The sequence below is a fragment of the Tasmannia lanceolata genome, unplaced genomic scaffold, assembly GCF_043159265.1.
Source record: "Tasmannia lanceolata isolate RefF3 unplaced genomic scaffold, GAP_Taslan_0.1 ptg000003l, whole genome shotgun sequence".
Lineage (NCBI taxonomy): Eukaryota > Viridiplantae > Streptophyta > Magnoliopsida > Canellales > Winteraceae > Tasmannia > Tasmannia lanceolata.
In genome coordinates, this window is record NW_027518680.1 from 25,670,940 (window position 1) to 25,698,569 (window position 27,630).

The following is a 27,630-nucleotide window of genomic DNA, read 5'->3' on the forward strand; positions in this document are numbered from 1 at the left end:
TTCTCTCCTTTAATATAAATACTCACGTGAGGCGGAGGACTCTCCTATCTCACAATTCTCTTCTGTCATTCCTTTTCGTAACATACTGATATACTTATAACGCATTCCTATAGAAAATGTATCTCAATAACAAAAATTTGGAGATAATAAAGAGGTTCTGAATGTCATAATTTAAGTAAGAGTAGCGGAAAATAGACAGTTGGTGGTATAAGACCAAGTAGAATCTAACATGGACATCCATGATGTAGTTTCAACAAAAATACCAGTCACTAGAAGAACCCATGGTGAATATAAAAGAAAACACCTCAAGTCTTGAATCCTTCATCCGTGAACATTAATGACTCAATGAGGACTATGAACTAATGCAAGTGCAAAACTTTCAGATGTATCACTGATGTTAACTTGTTAGGCATGAGTATAGCTATGATTAGGCCGACGCGTTGAATTTATTGTTGGAAGACGTGCCGCACCATGTCCGACACGACATGCGTGTCCACAAGTGTCGACACTCCTCTGGACACTTTAAAATGTACTGCTAGAAGGTTTGGACATAATGTGGGAGTGTGGACACGTTTTTGTACCGTGTCAAGTGTGACATTCTAAATTTTTATATGTTGCCATGTCAGGCACCTCGTATCCGTGTTGAAACTCGAGACAAGAATCCACATCCACAAATATGATTATATATACTTTCTATTTTATCTGTGTCCCCTTTTCTAAATTTTGCGGATTTGCCGTATCCGATATTCCATGTCCATGTCGACACACGACACTCGTGTCCATGTCCACAAATCATAGGAGTATAGTAATTTTTCCCTTATCGCAGCAATGTGTTTTCCCTTGCTGCTCTTCAGAGGTATTGTTTGTTTTTTCAGAATAAGGAAGCACTAAAACTTGTAAATGCCTTCACACATGAAAGTAAAAAATCAACAAACTCTAGGGGCATAACCAGCATAAAACTGTACCATTTTTTTCTTGATAAGAAACCGTTCTTCTTGATAAGAAGAAAAAAATTTAAATAATTTAAGCTTGCCAGTGCAATAACATGTTCTTACAGAAAATGGATGCCAATAGCGAAAATTTGGAGAGAATAAATAGAATTTTTAATTATAGACCCCTAATCTATAATACATTTTCCAACTAGTCATTTAGAAGCATGATTTAGCTAAATGAGTTTAACCTGTCAAAAAGTATTCCCAATATGAACCAAAATAAGACTTATATTAATATTACATTATATATTAAACTTGCTTAAAAAACAGCTGTTAAGAAACTCTACAAACTACAATGCTGTCTCATTTTTTTCTGAATTCTAATAAAGATTGCAGTCGTTTTTTTGTTTGAAAGATGACAAATTCTATTTATATTCAAACTGTATTTACATAGAGAAGGGATCAGGAGTCCCATATAGCTTCAGCATAAGATGGCCTAGGAAGTAACTCCAAGCCCTGCAAAAGAAGAGTTCCCAAAATTTTCCTCTTATCCCATTACATTCACCAATCCAAACATAAATACCGTTTTCACTATCTACCTCGAGAGTTATTCATAAAAAAATGAAAGAAACCACCAAAAACAGTTGCAATCTTCGCCGAAGATCTAGAAGATAAGCAGTACCACCCTTCTTCCACAAAAAACTCCTGAACAAAAAACCATAAGGAACTTCTCCCCTAAGAGGAGCACTTCTCCAACTCCCCCAAAAGATGCTTGATTTGGTAGTCCGGCATATTTATGAGATCAACGGGGTCTTCCGGTTCCATTTCCTTAAATCCAAGTCTCTTTTTACTGGCAAGCTTTTCTTCCACCTTTCAAATTCCCACTGCCTTATTAGCCCGCCATCGAAGCTTCCTCAATCTCTTGTCGGCCAGAATTATATTGAGGGAAGGATGTGTGTGCAGAGGCGAATGAGTGTCCTTTACATTAACTGACCCAGATAGATGATGGAATTCCTAAGCATTATCTTGGGCCTCCTTCTTAAACAGTTTCCATTGTCTCCTGAGGAAATCTTTTCGTAATTTCCTTGTGGGTCGGGTCATAGAAGCCCTCTCTTCATCATAGACCTTCGTCTTCATCCTGTAAAGGGTCTTTTCCAAAACCAAGAGGTCTGTGGACCACTTCCTTTTCCGGCCCAAGGAAGATGAGGGAAGGGAAGGTGCACCATGCTGCATATCGCTTTGATGCTCCATTTTTGGCTTCTTCAAGGTGAGAGCGAAGGTTCAAAAGTAGATCTATTTCCAAATCTCCTGAAGGACCCCAATGATTTCCCCTAGCTTTTTATATAAAGGTCACCGCCTGATTATGGCCAATGACCAATGACCAATCCCCTATTCCACTATAGCGTGTGGAGGAAACCCTTCTAAATAGAGCATTTATGTAGCCTAAATATTCATACCCTTTAGCCCAAATCGAAAAAAACCTTTACGACTCCCATTGATTTGATAATAAAAATATATTAAGTACTATACTCACAGAGCAAAAACTTCTTGAGGGGTTTTAATATGAAAAATACGAAGACTAACAATTTTTCCCAATTTTTAGGGAAAAATTATGATTTTAGAATTTATAGAAAGGCATTTTTGTCAATAAAAGTGTGACGTATTGTTTAGAGATGTTTTGGAAGCACTTTTTTAAAAAAAGTTAAAACATTTGGGACATTACCTAATTTTCAATGACTAATTAAGAAATACTTTGAAAAGTATGGATTGTAAGCAGAAATCCCAAATAAAAAGGAAAGTAAGTTCTTCTGAAGCTTACAATTTACGACAAAGATAGATCATACAGAAAATAATAGGTATAGAATCAAGTAGCATACAACTTGCACAACCATGGTGTAGGACCAACAACATCACAAGTCTTTAGAAGAAACTTTTAATAGTGAATGTAAATAAACTACCTGAAATCTCGGATCCTTCGTCCGTGAACCTCAAACACTCCTAGAGCACCATTGATTAATGCAAATGCAAAACTTTCAGACGTGTCATCAGTATATCCTTCCGAATTTGTTACCGCTGCAAATTGAAAGTAAATTCCATGTTGAGCAATTAAATAACTGTAAGAAAAGCTGTTGAAGTATAAATGATTAACTAACACCATCTCTAAAGGCATAAGCTTTTGGGTAATTGGTTGTTTCACATGGTATCAGAGCTATAGGTTCTGGGTTCAAAACTCACAACTCCTTGTTAAAAGTCCAACTGTAAGGGCAACCCAAAAAAAGAGGGGCCACACATGAGGGAGAGAGTTGAAATATAAATGATTAACTAACACCATCGCTAACAACTTAAGCTTTTGGAGTAATTGATTGTTTCACAAAAGCAAATGCAACAAAAAATTCAGTCATGCTTGGTCTATAAAATATTAACATTCAAACATAAAAAGCTCTGCCAAAACAGTTACTAGAATCCGTAGAAGAAGCATTAGTGGTGGAAGCTGCAACAGGTGGACGCTCTTTGTTGAACAATGATGATTGTCTAGAAGGTCCATTTTGAACTGGCCGGGGTGCAGTTGGAAGCGTCCACTCCAACACCGTGAATGGAAGAGCTAGAGATCTAAGCTACATAGATAAATAAGGAATAATTAATATAAATATAAAGATTGAAAACAACACCTTCAAAGTTGCAATAAATAAATGGAAAAGAATGGCAAATAACAACAATAACATATTAAAGGCTCATTAGTGTGGAAACTTACCAATGTCTCCAAAAGCTTAAGCTGTTGGAGAAAGGCGTTATTTATCTTTTATACTTTCACACTCCCCCGCACATGTGGCCCACTTGGCAAACACGTGGCACATGTGGTCCCACTTTGGGCCGACCATTGCATGTGGATTTTTGCTATGCGGGAGGTTTGAACTCGAGAGCTTTGGCTCTGATTCCATGTGGAAACTTACCAATGTCTCCAAAAGCTTAAGCTTTTGGAGAAGTTGGTAAGTTAACAATTAGAAGAAAGAAACATTAGATGTGATTGCAGTTCTCATAATTAATTATCCATATAAATGCTTGGTAGGATCCTACAAGTAGATACATGATGAACTGAAACTAACTTAACCATGGATCTATATAACAACTTTGTCTAGGTCTGGCAAATATAGTGATCAATTAGAAAAAAAGATCACTTGTGTTACTTGTAGACAAAAGCAATTTCACCAAACAATAGCTAAACATAGATACACTGTACAGAAAAGTTATCAGAAATATTCAATAATGCACCCATAATAGAATTACTTAGAAAACAGTTTATAATACTTGCGTAGAATCAGTCCATGATTAATATTTACACCATATAAGAACAATCTTTACGCCATACAAGGATACAGCATATCTGATTCAGCTGGAGTAAAACTCTTCATAGAGAAAAACGATGTACAATAGAACACAAATGAAAAAGCAAAAAAAAAAAAAAATAACCATTTGACAAGATTAAATTTCCTCTCCTAAATAGACAGGACCTAAATAGAAAAGGGATGCCTCTCCTCAACATTTTTCCTCTCTCCCCTACATATTGCTACAAAGAAAATGAAAAATGCATAGAAAACTATAACTCTCAAAAGAGGATACAAAAGCCCTAGTATTTCACCATTGTTTATCCCATGTTGCCTATCAGAAAAAGTAATTATTTTTTTTATCTTCACTCTATTGATGTGGAACATAGCGAAATGTTAAACATGGTGTGAATTGCAAAATCCAAAGAAACGTAGTCTTTGAATGCAAGTTGTGCCCTAGGCCCATTAGGTCATGTCATTCTTTGCCCAACAAATTGTCTCTAGGTCGTCGCAGGATGCGGAGATTGGCCGCTCATGCCTTAGGGCGTGGAGGGCGTAAAATTAATCCCTTGATGGGCTACGACATGGCGAGTGCTCTACTATTTCAACCTTGACGCCGTAGGTTCAATCCCAACTTGACTTCCAAAACAAAAAGAGCTTGTACGAAAGATTACAGAGAGGGCATTTCATACCAAACAACTAGGCTACAAAAGACAAATATTTGTTGAGCTATCGGCCTGCACGTTTCCTTCACGATGTACTCAACTCAACTCAACTCAACTAAGCCTTTGTCCCAAACTAGTTGGGGTCGGCTAATGAATGCTTTAGAAAATTTTCATGAAGAAGGTGAAAGGATTCCTTCACAATGCATGTGGGATTCAAAAAGAAGATTGGATCATATCCTCCACATCCCTACAGAAAATCGCCAAACAGTGAATCTCATTCAATCCAAACCTTATATCAGCAATCTTATTCCCTGTGAAACTACTCTTACTTGAATACAAATTGCTTGGTCTTCTCCACTAAGACCTGCAAAGGTCAAGAAGATTGATCTGTACTGTTAGGGGTAAAATCCGTCCTTCCACTAAATACCAGACACGTGGGATGCAGCCTAAATAGGAAACTGAACTTGCCGCTTAGATAACAAGGGCAAGAAGGTCTGTCAAACTCCACAATTAGCAACCCCGAATAAACAGGAAAGTGCCCTAACGGGATGTCCCAACCTAGCACGGCAAGCTTCCTAAAGTTCGGTGATCCAACATAGAAAACAGCTCCCATGAGGAAACTCGGTGCCTATATAGAAAAACCTGGAAACTAACTCTAGAGGAAGTCAACCGATAAGGAAAGACTCCCACAAAGGTAACTATCCTAAATTGCTCTGGACTCCTTTCCTATAAATAGACCCCCATGCTCAAAGGTACACATCCTCAGTTACACACAATCTTTAGGCATTGTTATTCTGCTCCTCTACTGTTTGGATTTCCTGCTGGTGTGCCGATTTCTCACTTCAGCATGGAGTGGTCTCCCGGAGTCCAAACTCCAAGACCCCTAACACGTGTTCTTTGAGGCAGGACGAGCAAGGATAAAGTCTCTACCCAAGCCACCATCCACGAAGCAGATTTTAGCACCATCATACTGGTGCCATCCGTTGGACCTTAGATGAAAAACCCCTCCATCCAAGCAGTATGATGGTTACCATGAACCAGCAAGCCCGCCAGAACTCCAGTTCGGCAGGCAATGAAGCACGGATACGGGTACAGGGTGCGGGTACAACATGATACAGGTACGTGGATACTTTAAAAAATAGTATACAGGTACACTCAATATAATATATTTTTATATTTTATAATATATTTATAAAAAAAATTAAATATTTTGTTAAAGAATTCAAACAATTTAATTGGAGAACAATCAAATAACAATAACATCACCAAAATCTAATATTACTTCTAAGTTGTTAGGTTCTCCCCCCCCCCAACCCCGTTTTGTTTATTGGGACAGCCCCTTTATTGTAAATCTGTAATTTTCAATTTAATTCGAATTGGGTGCGCACCCGATACATACCCAAATCCCCAAACTGGATTTTTGTTTTGTTTGCTTATTGGGTGCGTATCCGGTACGCACCCAAAAAGTACCCAAGAGCACCCGCACCTGATACGCACCCGACACGGGTGCGTGGGCCTCCGGAGAGTACCCGTGCTTCTTAGTCGGCAGGAGTACCTCCAGCGGGAGAAGGTCATCTCCCTCGTGTAGAAGAGTCTTCGCCTTCGACTACTTGAACAGTTCAACGACCTATCTCATCGAGTAACCGATATGATAGGGATGCTCCAAATCCTCATCAACAACACAACCGTCCCTCCAATTGCACCAACTGCGCAACCTATGCCATAGATCGCCAAAGTTCGGACTGCCCCCGCCGAGCAAGATCCCGAGGATGAATTACCTCCTGAAAGAATCCCAAGGAGCATTAGACAATCGAGGAATCCCACTTCTTCGGCATCCGCATCGAGTCCAGCTATGCCTCAAGCGCAAAATCAAGCCACAACTGCCGATCCTGTAGTTCCCGAACCGAGCCGCCGTGGATCCAAATCCCGTCGATCTGGTCATCGCTGACCTTCATCGCCAAATCCAGGAGATGCAAAGGAAGATGAACGAGCCTAAAGTTAAATATCTCCTTAACGAATGGGAAGCCGAAGCTGCCTCTCAGTTCACTCTGGAGGACATGGCCGCTCAGATGCACCCGAACTTCAAGATGCCTCAGCTAGATTTCTACCACAGTACCGCGGATCCTCTCGAGTATCTTCGGACTTGTTTGCCGAACTATGACTTTCCACGGCGCGTCAAACGGAGTCATGTGTAAGGCTTTCTCCTCCATATTGAAAAAATCTGCAAGCAGCTGGGACTCCGAGCCATGGCTGGGCTCTACTGCTTACTTTCAAACGCTCGGTCACGAGTTCGTCGCTTACTTTGCAAACAATCGACCTCGGCATAAAACCACCGATTTAAGGCATGCTTGGTAGCATCTAATAAAAACCACATATGCCAACAAAAGAATAGAAACCTCGCCGAAAAGACAGAGAATGTTGCACACCAAAAAATGAACTCTTTTCTTCCTGAAGAGGGTTAACTCTTTAAGCGTGCATGTATTAGGCATGAAGGCATAGCATTAACAGTAAATGAGGCATTTATTTGAGAAAAAAATGCTTCTTTGCATGAGAAAAGGCATTTATGATCTACAATTATAAATTTTCAAAATGAAAAATATGCAACATGAAAAAGGAGTTGTGTATATGGCGAACCAAAAACAAAACAACTCAAAAGAAGGCACCTTCTAGGAAACTCCATTTCCTAGAAACTTTGGCTTAAATTTTAGGCATGTAGCACCAAATAACTGACATTCTGAAACATTTATTCCGATAATTAAGTCTTAACATTAATCTAAAAACAAATTGCACACACCAAAGCCCATGTGTTGACGTGGACACAATTGGCCTCACTTGAAGTCATGGAGTGAGAAATAAGCTCCTTCAAGCATGTAGTATATATGTTTCAAATCTCCGAAGTGATGCATTTGATTGTCGAGGTTATGTTTTACATCATTCCAGGGTAATACCTAGTTACAAGAACAATTTCAAAGGAAATTAAAGGGAGAAAACTTACCATAATGGGATTCTTTGTCATAGCCCACACCTCAACAGGAGCATCACGAAACAAAATAAGGAGATACCTGCATATAAATTAATGTCATCCTACTATGGAAGAATATGAAGAGTTATTCATAAAATTTAACAAAAAGTCACCTCATCAAGATTAAACAAATCAAAGCAAAAGAGGAAGAAAGGAAAAATAGTAGTGGAAACTAAGTGCCAAGTTTTTTATAAGAGAATCAACCATCCAACCTTTTCTCTATGGTGTATTGAATTCTCTATTATAGATCAAACAAGAAACTAAAGAAAACCTACACCTAACCCTACGGCAGGGTAGTGTCTTGCATAGAAAATGTGGAAGCCCAATAGTACAAAATATTAACATCCACCAAAGCCCAAAGCAAAATCTTGGCAGCCTATATGCCTGCAACATTTTCATTTCCTTTTTTCATAGCGTCCCAAAAATTAAGTTCCCTCCACAACTTCCAAGTTACTTTTACTATTAATGATTTTTGGCATATTTTCTTTAACAAATAGCCGTGTTCTGATAATTCTAATGTGCTGGTGTGTTGGTTATTTTATTAACTAAAAGTTCAGAAACAAGAGAACCAGTAAAGGAATGAACAATATAAGTAACACAAAGGCCCAAACACCCAAACGCAAGGTAGTAAGCATGTTCAAAATATCACCTGATACGGATGCATTGACCAATCGTATCCATTTTGTGGGGTCAGATATGATATGACCCCCACGTACAGGTATCACAAGGAATCGCAAGCGTATCGACTGATACAATATATATGGGGTTGATATGACCCATATGGGGCTGATACGGGATATTTATAATGGCATGCTCATGTGAATACCCTGAAGTTCATTTTTATCAATATATATGTCATTTTCAAAAGGGCCTTACTTGAGTTAAGGTTTTTTTTTAACAAATGAAATTTTATTAAAAAAGAAATCCCAACAACCCGAACACAGCCCAAACATACAAAAGCCAAAAAGAAAAAATGCTACAAGATAGTAATATCGTCCTAAGGTGACTGAGATTTCACTACGAGCAAGAAATACAAAAAGGTGACACTGAATTCCCCTTGATCAACCTAAACTCAGATCAATCCCAAAACCCTTTTCTTCCCCTTCAAAAGCTTCTAATTCCTCAAACATCATGGGTGAATTCTTTTAGGGTTTCCTGGGGTTATTACTATTTTTTTCCTTTTTTTTCTTTACCAGTCAAAGGCAATTTGACAGAGCATTAAGGAAATCTATGAGATTAAGGAATAGAGGGAGTTCTCCCGTGCCCTAGTTAAGCCATTGTTTTTCAATCTATGAGATTAAGAAACCCTAATTAAGCCATTGTTTTTCAATCCATTGTTATTTTAGAGTGGCTCCTCCATTTCTACATGGGACCCAAATTCTTTTTTTATTAGAAACCCTTACTCTATTTTGTGATACCAGATTGGCTAATGTCAAAGAAATGAAGGAATTATGTGATAGCTAATGTCTTTTTATTTGTTGGATTATTTTGGCTTCATTTCTCGAGGGTTTGGTGATCTATCTATTTTTCTAGTCATGTTTCCATTTTTTCATGTTTTGGCTCTTTTGGGTTCAAGGCAATGCGGGCAATGTCCACCTCGTGTAAGTTCTTATTATTCGTTAATAAAATCTAAGTGTTCAATCCCGTGCCCTAGATAAATAAAAAAACTATATTTTATTACAAACATATTATATATTTTGATCATTTAATGAATTTTGTTTTTGAAATGATCATTTAATGAATTTTATAATACTTTGCTTGTATATTAGAGATAATAACTAACACAAATTTTAAGATAGCATAAGCTTACTAAGGGAAGTTAACCAAATATTAAAAGTTTACTATAATCTACATATTAACCTAAAGTTACATAAATTAACTATATACCTGAATAATATAACTTAATAATGTACCTAAATAAGTTTTTTTCGAATGGTAATTTACGGAAATAAGTTAACGAAAATAAGTTAAAATAATTACTTTTCTTGCATTAATACAAAAGGGAAATGATATCAAGACACGGACGTGTCAGGGTTATCCCAAACAATCCTTCTAATATTGCCATATATACCATGAGCATTTAATTCAAACAGATAAGGGTAAAAAAACGTCCCTAATGCATTGTTGGGTGCGTAGTTTATTAGGCAGGTTTTTCAAGGAGATTTCTGATATGCACGTGTCTTCCTGAAAGATCTCATAAAAAAATAACATAGGTTATTATAAGTTATAAAATTATCATATAAGGTAATAATTAATGGTAACACCCTAACACCCATGGTTCTAAATTTCCACTGCAACCAAGACGAAACTACCAAAATGTTTCTGTTTCCATCCCAACCGAAATGCATCCCAAAATCAAAATGCATAAACCAAAATTGTAAGTCGATTAATGGTATACTATATGTGTTACAAAATTATACTTTTATGAATTGAATGTGAATGTATTGTGTATAACTATTTATATAAATTACTTATAAAATGTGGTATGTGCTGAATTATTAGACATGTACGATAGCACATGTCACTGGACATGTACGATAGCACATGTCACTGGGTATTCTATATTGTTAAACCATTATGGATGATAGGTAAGAAATAAAAGAGGGGGCAACTGAAGTAAAACAAGGGGATGAATTAAGTAAAAACAAGGGGTGCGAACTACTTTTGAAGAATATATGGAAAGCTATCTTTCCTAATTCACAAACAAACACTTATAAGGCTAAGAGAGAGTGGCAATGCCAAGAGGAGAAGGATATTGATGCCTGGTTAGATTTTTTTGACGCAAGATGAGAAAGACAGAGTTGGTGCCAAACGTTCTCAGAGTCGTATTTTCTGTCGGCGAAGATGAATGGCAAATAGAGTCATTTCCCTGTCAACCAAAACTAAAACCGAAATTTAAAACCTTGTTGCATGGTTTGACACATTTCGAACAGCTATCATGGGCAATGAATTTCAGTAAAGCACTTATGATTATTCACTCCTTAGTCTTACCAAAGTAGTAAAGCAAGATCACTATCATTATCTACATTGACGAAGTCATCATCTCAGGAGATAATTTTGAAGGCGTTGATCAAATGAAGTTTTTTTCTCCAGTCCACATTCAAGAAGGATTTGGGGTCGTTGGCATACTTGGATTAGGGGCATCGCACTCAAAGATATGTATACTAAATATGCTAAGGATTTTATATCTCTTGCACATCAAAAGGGACACCCATATTAAACTAAATGTGAAGCGGTGTCAAGTACACCTCTCCTAGATACCATTATCTATCATCAACTGTGGGAAGTTTGGTTTAGACCTGACATTGCCTTCAGATACTTACGTGAGACATTACGCAAAGGTCTCCTCTTTCTCCCATCATCATCACTTCATTTAGTTGCTTATGCTGATGTCACTTGGCAGGGTGTCCAAATACTCACCATTCTACAACAGGTTGGTGTATGTTCCTAGCAGATTCTTTGATATCATGCACGTGCAAGAAACATGATGTAATCTCCAAGTCATCAGGTGAACCAGAATATCAATCATGTCAGCAGTATCATGCTTGAGTTAGTAGCTTTTTTTCCTGTCTTTCTGGTTATGTACATTACATTGATTTGGTTTATTTTTAGCAATATAAACAACAGACAAGTTTCAAGGTTGACTCGAACTCCCCTTCTACAAACATCAAATGCGGTTTGCTTTAGGATTTCCTTGGGTCCATTACTATTTTTTCTCTTCCTTTCATCTTTGCTCTCACCAATCAAAGGCAATTTGACAATAGGAAGGTATAACTTTTCCATCTTTGTACAAAGAACTATGGTTTTAAATTTCTACAGAAACTGACACAAAATGACTGGAATGTTTTCATTTTCATCCCCACCGAAACATATAACGAAGACAAAATCATTAGTGTATTAGTGCTGTGCTATACTAGTATGTGTTACAAATTATATTTATATGAATTAATATGTAATGTAGTGTATGCATTTATTCTGCATAAATATTTCTTGTTCAGCCACTATGGGTATTTTTTTTACTTATGTGCTGGTTTTTTATATTTGTGCTTATTCTAGCACTTCCTACAGTTTTACATTAAATGTACATCTTTACCTATGTTTCTGCACTTTTCCGTGTTTTTACAAGATATCTATAGAAATTTCCATATGAAATGAACACTTTTCCACTTCTTTCACAACCGAAGCTCATACCAAAACTGAAAACCTAAACCTGGCAAAAACATCAGGGAAGAAAGAAAGGTTGAAAATCATACACATCCAAGGATTATTCAAGAACATGTGTCAAATATGAACATTAAAAACATTAAACATAATGTCGATACAAAGAATAGACAGACATGAAATTATAGGTTCAGGGTCAACCTTCCGGACGAAGAAGCCCTTAGAGCCCTTATTGGAGCACGTTCTGGTTTTTGAAGGACTCGAAATGTGCGATTTAATCCACTTCTAAGACAGGTCACAACAAGTCTATTAGTATATCCTCCAGCTTTATCATTCACCTGAATTCATCCAAGTTGTAGTTCAATCTCACCATATCAACTTATGAAGAATACATAAATATTGTATGTAAAATGAAGGTTACAGAAGTTACAATAACACATAAGCATACACAAGCATGTAGGAAGAAAATATTGACGGGAAGCAAAAAAGCACTAAAGTTCTAATTTGAATTCAATATTAAAAAAAAAGGATTTGATTACAACGCGAGCCTAATAAAACAGGTAGAAGAAGTATATGCAAGTCATGCAGAAGCTATTCGAGGGATACAACAATGATTGTCATGCAGAAGCTATTCGAGGGAGACAGCAATGATTGGCATACCTTCCTAAAAGCATCATATCCTCCTATTTCCAATACATTTTAGGGGCCGTTTGGATACGCGGATTTTAGAATCTTGGATTTCTACAAAATCCTGGATCAAAGACAAGAGAAGAAGGAGACCGTCTGTCGTTTTTTTATATCTCGCCCTTCTTTGCGTCAGCAAGAAAGTAGGAGATCATCCCATGTTTCCAGATTTAGAAATCTCAGGATGGGGGAGAGATTTCTAAAACCTGGATTTCTTACTTAAAAGCTAGGATTCTGAAGAGAAGCAATTGCAACATCATTACGAATTACAGTGATTTATTCTTCATACCAAATTTTGCAGGTAATTCTTTCTTCCAGGTCAACCATGAAGATCTGAAAGCATTAGCAAAACCCTTGGGAAAATCCTCACTGTATGCCCCGCTAAAAAACTGTAGACTTACGAGAACACACCATCTAGATTTAGATTTGTATAGACGGAGATATAATATAAACAGAAATTTAATACTACCCTTATTAGATAAAAAAGGAGCAAAACTGCAAAACCTCGAGTCCCATGGTACAGATATGAAGCTCAGAGAAGTAGCAACTCTTTACAAGATAGTTCCAACCAATTTTACAAACATGAAGAATTTAAGATCGTATAACTAATTAGCGAGACTCCAAGTTATTTGAGCAGAAGCATAAAGAAGTTGTGTTCCAATACCAGAAGGACAAGAGGAAAAAACCAATTTAGTGAAAATCAACTGATTTCATAGCTTTATAATCTTTTACGGTACAAAAAAAGACAAAGCATACTGCAAACCCCAGTGGTCAAGGTTTACCACGAGTAAATGAATTGTACAACTAACATAGCTGTGATTGTTTCCCGTAGACACTTAAAAATAATGATGTAACTACCAATTAAACCTGGAAAGAAGTGGCAATATACAAATTAGATAGATTGTTACTTTGATATGCACGGTGAATCATTGGAGTCGCTTAATAAGCAGAACAGTTCTAGGAATAAGGATTCAAATCAAGAGAATAATAGGTTTAAACAACATTCTGTATACCTGTGCATAGGAAAATGAAACCAGACGAGAATTCCCAAGCCATCTCAATCCCCTAATAATACTACTATGAACTGAAAAACTGGCAGCAACTGCATTGGCAGAAACATCTATGACATCAATAGCCCCACTCTGAGTTCCTAAGGCGACCAGTGGAACTGCCACTGCAGGATTATTGCCCCCGCCTTCACAAACCATTTCAATCAAATCAGGTCATGGAGAAATCTATTTAGTACTTACATCGAAACAAAGTTCTGCCACAAAAACTAAACCAGGGCAATACAAAAGAAAAACAGATGCAAGACTTACGAGCTAAAGTAGCAGTTAAAGAAGGAGATGGTACAGCTAGCATTGTCACTGTTGAAGAAAGCAGATGAAGCTGGCAAATCAAGTTGGTCTGCATAAGGAATAATACAATTTTAGTATCCATGAAATGTTGAATGAAATGAAAGAAACTAAAGATGGCAATAATGAGCATACTATAAAAATCCATATGAGATATTAGTGAGCACAAAAGTAAAATCAATTTAATGGCATGAATATCATACATCTACAAACATAAGCAACTAGGACAAAACCTTGTAATGCGAAAGAAAACTCACAGAACCCATACCACCAAAGCTAGAAAATCGGTGTTAACCAACCAGAAAGGAATGAACCAATAGTTTGATCAGAATGCCAAGCTCATGATTTGAAGTTAAAAATGACAGAAAAAAAGAAACAAAGAAAGAATTGTGATTACATTGGTATAATTAAACCAATCATTCATACACAGAGTCAAAATAATTTGGATGATATTGCCATGGACCATGGTGATTAAAGCAGTTAGCAAGCAAGTCAAGAACTCAATTACAGTCTACTGGTTCCTCCAGATAATATAGTCCAGTATTCAAATTTTTCGTATCAACTTTACTCAGACATAACATCAACATCCAAGGTAGTTTTCGATGGGAATAGCTTCAACAGATTGCATTTAATCAAGCAACATAAACACTGATGAACAGCCCCACTTCCCACTTCTCATGCACATCCAAATCATGGGAGTGCCCAGCAAAATATGATACAATCAGCTCACAGAATTGATACAGTATATTTAATATATATTTGTGATATCATGTTCAATTTTGTCGAAGATCTTTAATGCCCTCATTTTGGAGATCTTTTAGTCTATACATTTATATATCTCGAATAGCACTCATTTGAACATATATAGTGGTGAAGTAGAGCAATATAAAGCATATGCATACTGATCAGCAACCATTCTTTTATCAACCTTAAATGATAATTCTGATTTGGTAAATTTTATCTTTGATAGGCCGCATGTCAAATTGTTGTTCACAGACTCTGATTCTTTAACCACATCCAGTGCATGTTCATGAACAGAATTTCCCAGAGGTTGAATATGTGTCTCTGAAACTCTCACTTCACTGATATCAGCAATGTTGAAATTTGGAATGGTCTTCTGAACATCGCTAACCACATCAGCAGTCAAAACCCAGTTCCATATTTTCCCATCATCGGAAATGGAGATCAAATAGCTCTCTGAAACAAGCGATTTGTTACAAAAATCTGAAGGAGCAGAACAATCCACAGGAAATGAAGGTGTGGTATGAGACATATCAGGATAAAGTTTGTCAACATTTTGTAGAGTAGATTCTGATTGGCACAGGATGACAGCAAGAAGACATGGAGAAGGGACAGTAGCACCGATTGAGGGCATTAATTCTTCCATCGTACACAGCATGTGCACCTGTTCTCCTCTGCGATAATAAGCCAATAAGTATATCCCCTGAAGTTCAGAAGAAAAAAAAACTGTGCTTAAGCAGCATTCAAACTGCCATTAAAAAAAAGCAGCATTCAAACTTTCAAATACATTCAGAAGAGAAGAATGTTATTTTATAGAAATTCACTTACAAGAAATGCGACAAAGAAGATAACAAATTTTATAGAGAAGCCACGAGATTACAAAGTTTCAAGCTTCCAATTAGAAGATGCAAAAATATCACAAGATTAAAAAGTATCATTACAGAAAGTAGTCAGCTTAGCCTGCGTTCAATTTTCCATTCACAGTATTACTCAAAACACAAAGATACTGCAAAGAAATACAAGATCCATAATTAACTCCATCTAGTGAATTAATCAATGGTTCTGCATTTTTCATTGTATTTTTTTCAGGTCTCAACAATTAATAAATGGTTGTCTTAAACCTGTAAGAACAATCTTGAAATAACCTTGACTACAACATGATAGGGATCAACTCAAGGCTTACAGCCGTAGGAGCAATTAAGGACAAAACAGTCATATCAACCAAAAATATTGGTTAGGAGCTTCATGGAAGAGATGGGCCTCATCTGATAGTTAGAAAGTCAAATCCAGTGTTTAATATGATGTTTTAAGTCATAGGGTTAGTAGAGTCATTTTCGTTTAAAATCAGTAAGTCATTTAACTGATTTTTAAATTAAAAGATGGGGTTCATCACTCCCACAATTTATCTATTGGGAGAGAGAAGAGGGTGAGGTGCTTATTTTCGCAGGAGTTTGGATTTTGTTTTGTGTGAGAGCCTCTCGATGTTAGGGTTTTGTGTAGATGGTTTTCTGAAGTCAAGTTTAGGAAGTTCCTTGAACTCCATTGAGTCCTATATATGCATGCCTTTGAGCCATCCTTTCTCTTATGCTATGTTTATGAAAAACCTAAGAATCAACTGTAAGCTTTGTTTACAAATTGAAGATTTCTTTTTCTCCATCAATTGTGAAAAGATTTCTCGATCACCCATGGGTGTGAAGCCTTAGAGCCAGTGGTGTAAGGTCATGGGTTATCTTCCTTCTTTCGTTCATTGTGTAAGTTAATATTCTCATCCTTAAACTTTCTTCCTGTTTGAAATTTAAGAGGTCTTCTGTAATTGTTGATTTCAAATTTTAAAGTTCACGTTGTTACTAGGTTTTATTACTATCCTATGAGGAACATTGTGTCATTCATTTCCCAAAAAAAACGAATAAATTTGATCTTAAATATGATGATTGGATGGAGTTAATGTCAACCATCAAATTTGTAAACTGACTTGATCTCAAGATCCAACAGTTAGATTTGAGTAATTTTTTTTTTAAAAGGTAGATTTGAGTGATTATACTACGAATTATTAAGATTAACCTATATTTGACTTTTAAGTGTAGGTCAAACTGTAGATCTGATTCTATTTTTTTAAATTTTGCTAAATCCCTAGACCGGCTAGATTAGAGCAACTTTCACATAGCTGAAAGAGTATAGGACAATTTCTATCTTTTTCTGCATCGTTTTTTCTATCAAAGCAAAAAGGTAACATGGCCAATCAAAGCAGTAGAACTTCTAGAGCAGGATTGTTTGATAAAGAAAGAGATGATATCATCTCTGAATCTATTAATAGGGTAAGCATTTTAGAGGATCAGATGAATTTAACCCTAACAAAGAGTGAGAAGCAGGCAAATACTAGGATTTCCACTAGTCAAGGTGACCACACACCTAATTAGGATAATCGTAGTAGGGAAGATAGGGAAGATAATCGGCAAGTGATTGCAACACCAAGCTCAGCCCTTAGAGCTACCGGTGTTCGGAATCGGACCAGAGATACTCGTAATAATGATTGGGGACGTGAACTTCTGGAGCAAAATACACTTACAGATGTTAGGGTTTTGTGCAGATGGTTTTCTTAAGTTTAGGAAGTTTCTCGAACTCTTTTGAGCCCTACATATGCAAGCCTTAGGGCCATTCTTTATCTTACGTTATTTTTATGGAAAACAGAAGCTTTGTTTCCAAATTGCAGAGTTCTCCTTTTCCATAAATCTTGAAGAGATTTACCAAAGCCTATGGGCCAGTTTTGTGAGGTCATGGGTTTATCTTTTTTGTTTCCTTCATCATCCAAGGTAATATATTCACCCTTAAACTTTCTTGTTGTTCAAACTTGAAGAGGACTTCGGTAATAATTTCAAAGTCCATGTGGATACTTAGGTTTTATTATTATCATTGAGAGGAACATTCTGAAAGAATTTGAACTTAAATTTAATGATAGGATTGAGTTAATGTCAACCATCAAGTTTGTAGACTGACTTGATCTCAAGATCCAACAGATAGATTTGAGTGATTTCACTACGAATTATTAAGTATTTAGTGACTTTGGTAACCTAGATCTAACATTTAGTATTGATCAAAGGCTAGATCTGATTCTATTTTTCAAAAGTTCGATAAAACCCTTGATCGGCTAGATTAAAGCAACTTTCACATAGCATTTTCTCTTTTGTTCTGCATCATTTACATATCAAAGAAGAGGTTATATGGCTACTCAAAGCAGAACTATTCTTGAGCGAAATATTCTCTAACCAACAAATCAGTTAGGGGATCTCATTAAAAATAATAGGGTGGATGTACCCGAGTTCAATGGAACTCTTGATACCCAAGTATTTCATGATTGGCTAACTGATATAGAAGAATACTTTGTAGTATGATATGACCGATGATTGATGAATACGATTTGCAAGTTGAAATTGGTCGCTCATGCAAAGATTTGATGGAGAAATGTTGAAATGGACATTAAGAGAGTGACCGGAACAATCCCAATCACCAAATTGGATGAAATGAAACAAAAGCTAACGACCAAATATCTTCCAAGGGATTTCCAAGATATGCTTTTCGATAATATGATCACCTTCAAAACAGAAAATCAAACGGTAATGAAGTTTATGCAAATGTTTGAGGAAGTCAGTATATGATATGGTTCTCCAGGAACAATAAATTAGACCCTTCTTGATTCAAGAATGAGCTAAGATTTGTATTCTGTGGAGAGATGGATACCTTAAGGATTAGTGACATTGATGATGCCTTCCAAATGGCGAAGAAAATGGAAGAAAAATTGAAACAAACAACTCTGATAAGGTTTCGAGAAAACTCATCTCGGAGATTTCTCGAGAATAATTCTACAGCTAGGGAAACACACAATTTCACTCCGAACTTTAGATCCAATGCCCCTAGAACACCTACCCAAGAGGCAAAAGGAAAGGGCACTACAACTAACAAAACACCATCCAACAACAAAGAAGATAAATGTTACTGGTGTTTCAAGATAGGGCATTTTGTGTACAATTGTCCCTCTAGGAACCTCTATAGGTGAGTTGAGGATGATGTGGCTGATCCCCAAGAGGAACTTGTGTGATCATGAATCCCGAAAATATACAAATGAGGATCTTGACTTGGAGAAAGACATGTCACAGATCAATTAAGTTAGGTGAATCTTAGCATCCACGAAGTTGGAAGAGAAAGAAGATTGGCTCCACAGAGCTATCTTCAGCAGTAATGTTTGTGGTGGGGAAAAACTATGTCGATTGATCATCGATAAGAGAAGCAGCATGAATGTTATGTCACAAAATACACTTGACTGCTTAAAGTTAACACGAGAACCACGCTCAAGTCTATATAACTAATATAAGATTGCATGGATTGACAAGACTACCATTCCAGTCATCCAGAGATGCTTAATCTCTTTCCACATGGGTGCTTATAATGATTATGTATGGCTCTGACCATGGACGGGACCTTTCCAAGTGACGATCGTGATTGGCGTTGTTGTACCTGTTTCCAAGGTTTGCCTTTGATTGGCCTACTAGGGAGACGTGTGGCTTGCTGATGGTGGCGTGCCGGAGAAGATTTCGGCATCTGCTCATGGGGTCATCATGGCTGGGGTGACGTGTCTCGCCACGTGACCTCAAGGCCTCAGTGGGCTCAGGGACCAGATAAGAGGGCACATATCGCCTAACTGGCCTCATGGCCTCTCTGGGCTTAGGGACCAGGTGGGAAGACGTGTCTCACCTACGTGGCCTTAAGGCCTCTGTGGGCGCAGGAGCCAAGTGGGATGATGGGTCAGATTGTGTGGCCTCAAGGCCATTGTGCGCACAGAGCCAAGTGGTGCTTTGTGATAGGTGCCCGATTCCTGTCCCCAACATACAGCTCCCTACTTTTTTGGGCCGGGCCAGGCCAAGAAATTACTCTGGTTTCAAACCCATTTAAGTCAGATCTCTGGGTCCACTTGGGTCCGTCCACCAAGAGTACGATGTCATTAAATGCACTATCGGTCTGTTGCGTCGTTATCATTGCAATTACGCTTCGTTTCCCAGGTTGTTGCACCGGTTCGTGGGAGAAGCATTCATTGTTTAGAGCTTTTGCAAAGTGCCATGCATGTTCTTTCCGTTTCGAGGAAGATTGATGACGACAACCTATGAGGTGTCGCCACGTGTTATGCGAAGGGTCTTACTAAGAGCCTCGTCTATAAATGGCGATATCCGTTGCCTTACTTCTGCATTTTTAAACTTCGGAGGGTTTCCTTTTTTACTTGCATCACATATCTCAGTTGCCTTCATCCTTCTACTTTTCAAATCCTATACGGAACCTGGGTCTTGATGCCTCATGGGACTTTAGCCTAAGAACTTGCTCAGGACTTTTGCCACATGGGACTTTAGCATGGGGTCCTGCCCAGGTCTTTTCTAGAACAAAGGATGAGTTGATCTGTCAGAACACAGAAGACAAAGAACACTAAATGCAAAATGCAAAATATTCCATTCATCCATTAGGGGTTACGAACAAGGGCAGTAAAAAGTAAAATAAAAGAAAACAGTAGAGAAAAGGGGAACATAAGAGAAGTAAACAAAAACTGCAAGGGGGGTAGGGACAGAGTGATCTTAAAACTTATCAGATGATGCAGGTCACCGGCGACATGTCATGATGGCTCCTCTGATCCGGGCTCGAGCGGGTTAAAGACCTTCGAGGCCACCTCTCTACTCTCGGGAGACCTCTCGGGTCCATTCTAAGGCGGTTCGTCGGCCAAGAGACGGAAGAGAAGCCAGAACCTCTCAGGGATTATTTCCCTTAGAATTTTCCATGGAAGCAGGATTCTTCCCTCGGAGCCTTCGATTCCCGCTTTTGATTCCCGCTTTCGCAACCTTGAGCAGGATTCTTCCCTGGGAGCCTTTGATTCCCGCTTTCGATTCCCGCTTTCGATTCCCGCTCTGGCAACCTTGGAATTTTCTGAGTGAAAGAATTTTGTTCGTCGACGTTCGCTTCTTCGGGCGGACCCCTTCCTCTTAGCTCTTCTCCGATTATCTCTCTTATTTCGTGGCAAAGGTTGTGGGAGGTAAAGGGTCACCACTCTGGGTAAACCTGGCCATTCTGCTAGCGGCTGAGTGATTCTAAGTTCCGTCTTATGGGGCGAACCCTACTTGCCTGACTTGATACAGAAGTTGAGGAGCTGTTAGGTCTTCCCCGCTGCTGGATGGATAATGCCTCTGCTTGCTCCGGAGCCTCTACCCTTGGCACATATCGACGGAGAAGGCTGGCGAGATTCGCCACTTGGCAAACAAAGTGGCAATATTCACTCGTGGGAGCGGTTGATGTTGGTTTAGCTGGTGATGGCAGTGGTTGTGCCACCGGGTGAACGTCTATTGGCGGTGGAGGAGCAGAAGAAGCCGGTTGTGGGTGGGTGCTGGTTGTGGCCACGTTCCGTGCGACCGTTTCACTCCACGTATACCTTCTTGTATCCACCGCGGCTAGTCTCTCCTCTTTGGCCTAGTCCCTTTCAAAAGTGGACCCAGACGAGCCCCACGGTGGGCACCAATCTGTCGCGGCCCAGAATCGATCGAGCATCTCGATAGGTCCTTCGAAATGCTCAAGGGTTCAGAAGTGCTGCAAGGGACCTGTATTCACAAAAGAAGGGTTAAGGCCACCCGGAGTTTGGGAACTCCGGGGGACCCTTCGACACTCACGTCAGATCTGGAGGTAACAGATTGAACTAAGCTTCAAACAAGAGCTCAAGCGTACTTCCTGCTGCTAGGTGCAGGTCTCCTTTTATAGATGAAGTTCTCTTGGATTGTGGGTTTGCCGTGTATTCTTGGCGAAGGATGGCATTGGTGCCTTTTGTCAGTGCCATCACTCTACTCAGCCTTTTCAAGGTGGCTCTAACCATGGAAATGACCTTTCTAGTGGCAGCCATGATTGGCACTGTTGTGCCTGTTTCCAAGGTTGGCTGGTGGCCTTTGATTGTCCTTCTAAGGAGGCACGGGCTGAGGGTGGCTTGCCGAAGAAGATTGTGGCGTCTGCTCATGTTCATCATCGCTGGGGGTAAAGTGTCTCGCCACGTGACCTCAAGGCCTCAGTGGGCTCAGGAACCAGATAGGAGGACACGTATCGCCTGGGTGGCCTCAGGGACTCTGTGGGCTCAGGGACGAGGAGGGATGAAATGTCTAACCTACGTGGCCTCAATACCTGTGTGGGCTAAAGAGCCAGGTGGGATGATGTGTGGCCTCAAGGCCTTTGTGGGCTCAGGAGCCAAGTGGCGTTTTGTGATAGGTGCTCGATTTCTGTCACATACATTTTACTTTGGAGACCCTGGATACATGATTTTAAATTTCCACCGAAATCAACATGAAACGAGCAAAATGACTTTGTTTCCAACCCCGCTAATATCGAAACCGGGACGACCGAAATTCATAAATCAAAATTGTAAGCATCGAGATATATTTTATCAATATGTATTATATAATTATATTTATATAGATTGCATGTGAAATTTGGTGCATGTATCATATATGAATATTTATATGAATTATGTGAAATTTGGTACGTGCTAAATTACCAGACATGCGCAATAGTGCATGTCACTAGGTGTCCGAAGAAAATCCTAGTTGAGTCGGCACGACGCGGAGTACTTGGTTGACGCAGCTGAGTACTCAGTTGACGCTGCCATAATTCGGGAGAGTCAAGGAGTTTTTATTAACTCTGTAGGGCAAAACGTGGAACGTGACGACAAAATGCAGAACACAGTCAAGGTAAAAGGGAGTCGACTAAGGGGAGTTTTAAACTATGCGCAAACCTGCAAATTACAACTCTTTCCCTTGTCATCTCAACCAAGGCCGTACATAAGGGTAAATTGAGAAATCCCTATGAGAAAGCCGAGAAAAAAAACCAAGGAAGAAACTCTCTCCTCTCTCTTTCTCTCTCTTCCATCTTTTTCTCAATCTCTCACATGCCCCTAAGAACAAAATCGTCTTCGTTTTCAGCACCAACTCTAGCTGCGCCCCACAAGAGAGAAAAGCTCTCTCTCTTATTACTCGTAGGTGCAAGGGATCTTATTTCATCTAGGTTTTTAAAAAACCTAAAGAAAGAGTTCCTTATTTTGGTTTCCCAACTACATCAGGAAACAACGCAACTTTCCAACAATATCCATCGTGGCTTGTTTCTCGGCCACATGAAGATTTTCAATTGGTGTCGTCATCGATCCGTTGTCGTCGCAAACCACCAATGACCTTCTGAAGTACCAGCTATACACCATTGAATCATCCTGGTTCTAACTCTACCTGACTCGATCAATACAATCAATGCAGATGTGTAGCTACCAACCCGTTAACTCACCGAGACAACCATGGAGAGGGATCTTAATCCATCCTCCCCATCGTAGGAAATGTCAACATCGCACTATCATTTGCAACCTGGAATCTTGTCTTTGCACCAACTACGAAGGAGACCCTATGCAAGTACTTGTCATCCGCGCTTCGTTTCCAATTGTAAGCCCAAGGGTTCCCATGGGTTAATCATTCACCATACATTCTTGTTTTGATGCTAGCAAACAAAATTGATTAGCATTTATGGACTAATGTGTTGCTTTGAGGTATTGTGTTGTATACAGGAATTTCATGTCATAATCGCCATTACACAACTCCTCTCAACACAAGACTTGTGGATCAAGGATCAAAGGAACCAAGAGCTTGCACCTACAGTGAAGACATCATCATTTGAAGATGTTCAAATCAAGAAGCTCATCATGAAGATTCCACAAGTTCCCTAAGCAAGTGTCAAGAAGGAGCTTGGAGTTGAACATGCCATGGTGACACCTCATGTACCTCAACATGCATTGAAGATTGGAGGACAACTCACAAGAGCCAAACAAGGTCAAGAAGTTCACTCACAAGCCGAAGAAGTCCAAGAAAGTGCAAAGGAGCCAAGACATTCCAAGAAGACTCAAAGTTTTTATTTTTAGAATGTATTTGGAGTGCTCTTGATTTTATGTTTAAATGCATTTTCAAAAGGTTTTCAAATGGTTTTCATACTTAACTTTTCACATCTTTGAAAACCATACACACACCCAAAAATGTGTTTGAAAACCTAGAACTTAAGCCCAAAGACCATGGCCCAAAAGCCCCTGAACTTTAAAGTTAAAAATGAAATTTTTCACAGGGCCGATCGACCGGGCGACCGCGGAATGCTACCTGGAATTCCAAGACATCTCGAAAATTATCGGGCCGGTCGACCGAGTAAAGCTGGGCGACCGCGGATATGTGTCTGTTTCAAACAGAACCATTCTGTCATGGGTTTAGGCGGGCGATCGTCGTAGGTCGGTCAACCGCGGATAGGTTTTTGAGCTAAAATTTTGAGCTAACAGGTAGCCTTCGCCGGGCGACCGCTATGGGGCCGGTCCACCGCGATGGTAAAGAATTTGAAAATAAAAAATGGCGCCCGATAAGGGCGGGCGACCGCGGTGGCTCGGTCGACCGCGACGGTCTCGCAAACTAGCCGTTGGGGCTTTCGCATGTTGACTTTTTCAACCCAGTTTTTTACAGTTTTACCCAAGGTTGCCAGATCGGGAATCGAAAGCGGGAATATCAAAACGGGAATCGAAAGCGAGAATCGAAGGCTCCCAGGAAAAAATCCTACTCAAGGTTGCCAGAGCGGGAATTGAAAGCGTGAATCGAAACGGGAATCGAAGGCTCCCAGGGAAGAATCCTGCTTCCATGGTTTTACCCCTAAACGGTCATATTTTCAAATACATTATATATACATCATTAAAACCTCTCTCTACAAGCTTTTGAACATTTTTTAAAAGATCAAATCCCATTTCTTTGAGCTAAAACCTCTTATCAAAAGCTAAACCTCTTTGAACTTGATTTTTAGATTCTATCAAGAGGAACTCCATAGGCTTTACATTTTATCTTCATTGGAGTGTTTGTGAGCTATCAAATTTGTAATTCGCCTTATCAAGAGGCAAGAGAGTTCTTTTATTTTTCACTTTCTTCATTTGTATTTGAGGGTCTTCTCTTCGGCCCGGTAACAAAGGTGAAGACGTTGTGAGGGTCTACTCTTCGGCCCGTTAAGAAAGGAGAAGACATTGTAAGAGGGTGTGATCCCTCATCAAGGCTTCATGCGAAAAAGGGTTTGTTCCCTTTGGAGTTGGAGGAGTCGGGTGTACGGCTTCGAGATTCGCCCTTTGAAGAATCTCATTGTTTTAGTGGAACGCCCCAAGGAGGTAAACTTGGAAGAGTGGAGTAGGTCTTGCGATAAACCGAACCACTATAAATCTTGTGCTTTGTGGATACTTTCTCTCCTCCTCTTCTTCGCACTTTGTGGTGATTGGTAAACTCTACCCCTTCTTGTATTTATGTTTTATTAAAACAAGGGTTGGGGCAAATAGGCTTAAAGTAGTATCTAAACCCTAAATTTCATTATCTTGAATATTTAAACAAGGGTCAGATTAATAAGTGCTTAATTAGTAAATTAATTTTAATAACCCATTTAATTAAGCCCAAAATTTTTGATTGACCAATTCACCTCCCCTCTTGGGTTGTCACACTTGTATTTCACCAATCATCCATCGAGATCTTAGGAACACTAGCCAACATGTCCCCAACCAGACGATGTATTTCGCCACACTTCTCTCATTTCATCAAAACTATACAGTCGTGTATGATGCATGGATCCACCTACAGCTAAATACATACAATCCTTACATAGACACTAGATTCATTTTAGAGACATGGCATACCACTCAAAGTACGAACCACTCTATTGAACATCTTGATCTTCACTGTCCTATTTCCCATGATGTCACAAGTTGACCCATCACCCAAGGACACTACACCTTGCCTTATATCCTAGAAAGTATCAAAACATTCATTCATGGAGCATACATAAACATAGCACCCTGAGAACACGATCTTCATTACGAGAAATCAAAATTCAAGGATAACAATGGGATTAACCTTTAAACCCACAAACAGCAACCCTTTCCATTGTCCTCTCATCCAAGATCATACACAAGAGAAACCCGATAAAAACCCAAGAGGAAGCCGAGAAAAAAACCCAAGAGAGAAGAGCCCTCTCTCTTATTAGTCGTAGGTGCAAAGGAGTGCTATTTCATCTAGGTTTCTCCTAATCCTAAAGAAAGAGTTTCATATTTTGGTTTCCCAACTACCACAGGAAACAAGACAACCTTCCAACAAATACAACACTCGCTAAAGAACATACCAATTGAAGAAGTATACATTGAAAGGATCCAGTAACAGAAAAGATTTTCAGAGCACGCAAGTAAATTTTATAAATTTAAGCTAGGAATAATTCAGCCACCCCAAATAGCATTACCAAAATTCATCCTTCAAAAGAGAGCAATGAAAAATGATAATTATTAGTTTCAATCCAGAACAGAGGATGGTCAGTAATCCTTACTCTTTCCTCTTCCAAATGCTGAGCTTCCCATCGAGATGAGCACAGTAGATTAAATCATTATCCAGATCTGGAACTACATCCATAAACTTCCCACATCCACGAGGCAGCATTATGTTACACAACGATGACCCATATTGTAAATCAAACACAACCAACTCCTTAGGGAAAGTAACAAACAGTATATGCTTCCACCGCGGAGAAAACCCAAATCTCACAAAGAAGAGTGGAAACAAAGCCAGTGCAGGCGAAGAAGGACTCACAGCTGCTTCCCTCTCCAGCTTCTGAAACTCCACAGCATCATTACCAACAACCCCAATTTGATGCTCCGAAATGACGATATCGTCCTCTCCACCATCACCAAGCACCTTAACAGAAAGTAAAAAACCCTTTAGGGTTAGGGCACAGAGATGCCTACAATCAAAGGGATCTCGCCGGAGGCAAGAAAAATAATCCCGCGAAGCATCGTATTTCCAGATACAACGTCCAGTGGAAGCATTCCAGAGAGTAAGAAGTGAAGGTCCATTGAGAGATGCAATAAGCCACAAATCTAGGCATTTAATCCAACACAGATCTTGAATCCCAAGCTTAGATTTATCAGGATCAGAATCCATATAGAGAACTACGAGGCGTGATCGGAGATCCCAGACCGCGATCCGGCCTTGGCGATCACCGACGGCTAGACGGAGGTGGGAATTGGTGGGTTCGTGGGTGAGGAGGTCACGGGAGAGAGGTTGTGGGGTCCATCGAACGGAGGTTACGAAGGGGGCGAGGGAGAGATGGGTGGTGGAAGGTGAAGGCATAGGAAGGACTGAGACGAGTTGCATTGAACGTGTGTCGATTACTACTATGCAGCTACCAGCACCGTAGGCTAGAAGGCCGCTCGTGCTACAGTCTGAGCATCCACCATTGTTTCGGCTCGGTGGGCCTGGGATAATGCTGTCCCATGTCTCGTGTGGAGCTCCTCTCGGTATCGCCATTTTTCACTTTCTAAGTTTCTCTCGCTTTATTTCTCTTTCTGAAGGTTATTAGCTGAGATCGAGATTGGAATGGGGAGAAGAAGGACGGACACGGGACGACAAGATTATGGGAAATGATTTTTCCTTTCTCAGTTTGTCTACTTTGTATTTTATATTGCAAGGGCGGAGTCTTAGTCAATAGCGTGGGTTTCTCTCCATCACGATTCACAACATTCGCACCTTTGGATGATCGAAATCGAGGCTACATGATTGGATGATCCACACTGCCTATATAGCAAAGGCTAGTGTGAGTGGGCCAGTGGAAGAATACACCAATCAAATAATTTTAGATATTTATTATGATTTTTGG

General features: G+C 39.3%; 1 protein-coding gene across 2 annotated transcripts in view; it reads right to left on the reverse strand.

Annotated features, from left to right (window-relative positions):
* Positions 1-27,411, reverse strand: part of LOC143854148 (Transducin family protein / WD-40 repeat family protein) — a 113,181-nt gene extending 85,770 nt beyond the window's left edge. For both annotated transcript variants that reach the window (XR_013237440.1, XM_077363971.1), the window contains exons 1-8: positions 26,305-27,411; positions 15,071-15,557; positions 14,107-14,194; positions 13,801-13,982; positions 12,305-12,441; positions 7,916-7,982; positions 3,391-3,547; positions 2,891-3,005 (exon numbers count right to left, since the gene is read on the reverse strand). Coding sequence is in view for 1 of the 2 variants with exons in the window: in XM_077363971.1 (XP_077220086.1) it covers positions 2,891-3,005; positions 3,391-3,547; positions 7,916-7,982; positions 12,305-12,441; positions 13,801-13,982; positions 14,107-14,194; positions 15,071-15,557; positions 26,305-27,281 (2,210 nt within the window). In the remaining variant the exon portion in view is untranslated. The remainder of the gene's footprint in view (positions 1-2,890; positions 3,006-3,390; positions 3,548-7,915; positions 7,983-12,304; positions 12,442-13,800; positions 13,983-14,106; positions 14,195-15,070; positions 15,558-26,304) is intronic.
* Between the last annotated feature and the right edge of the window lie 219 nt (positions 27,412-27,630).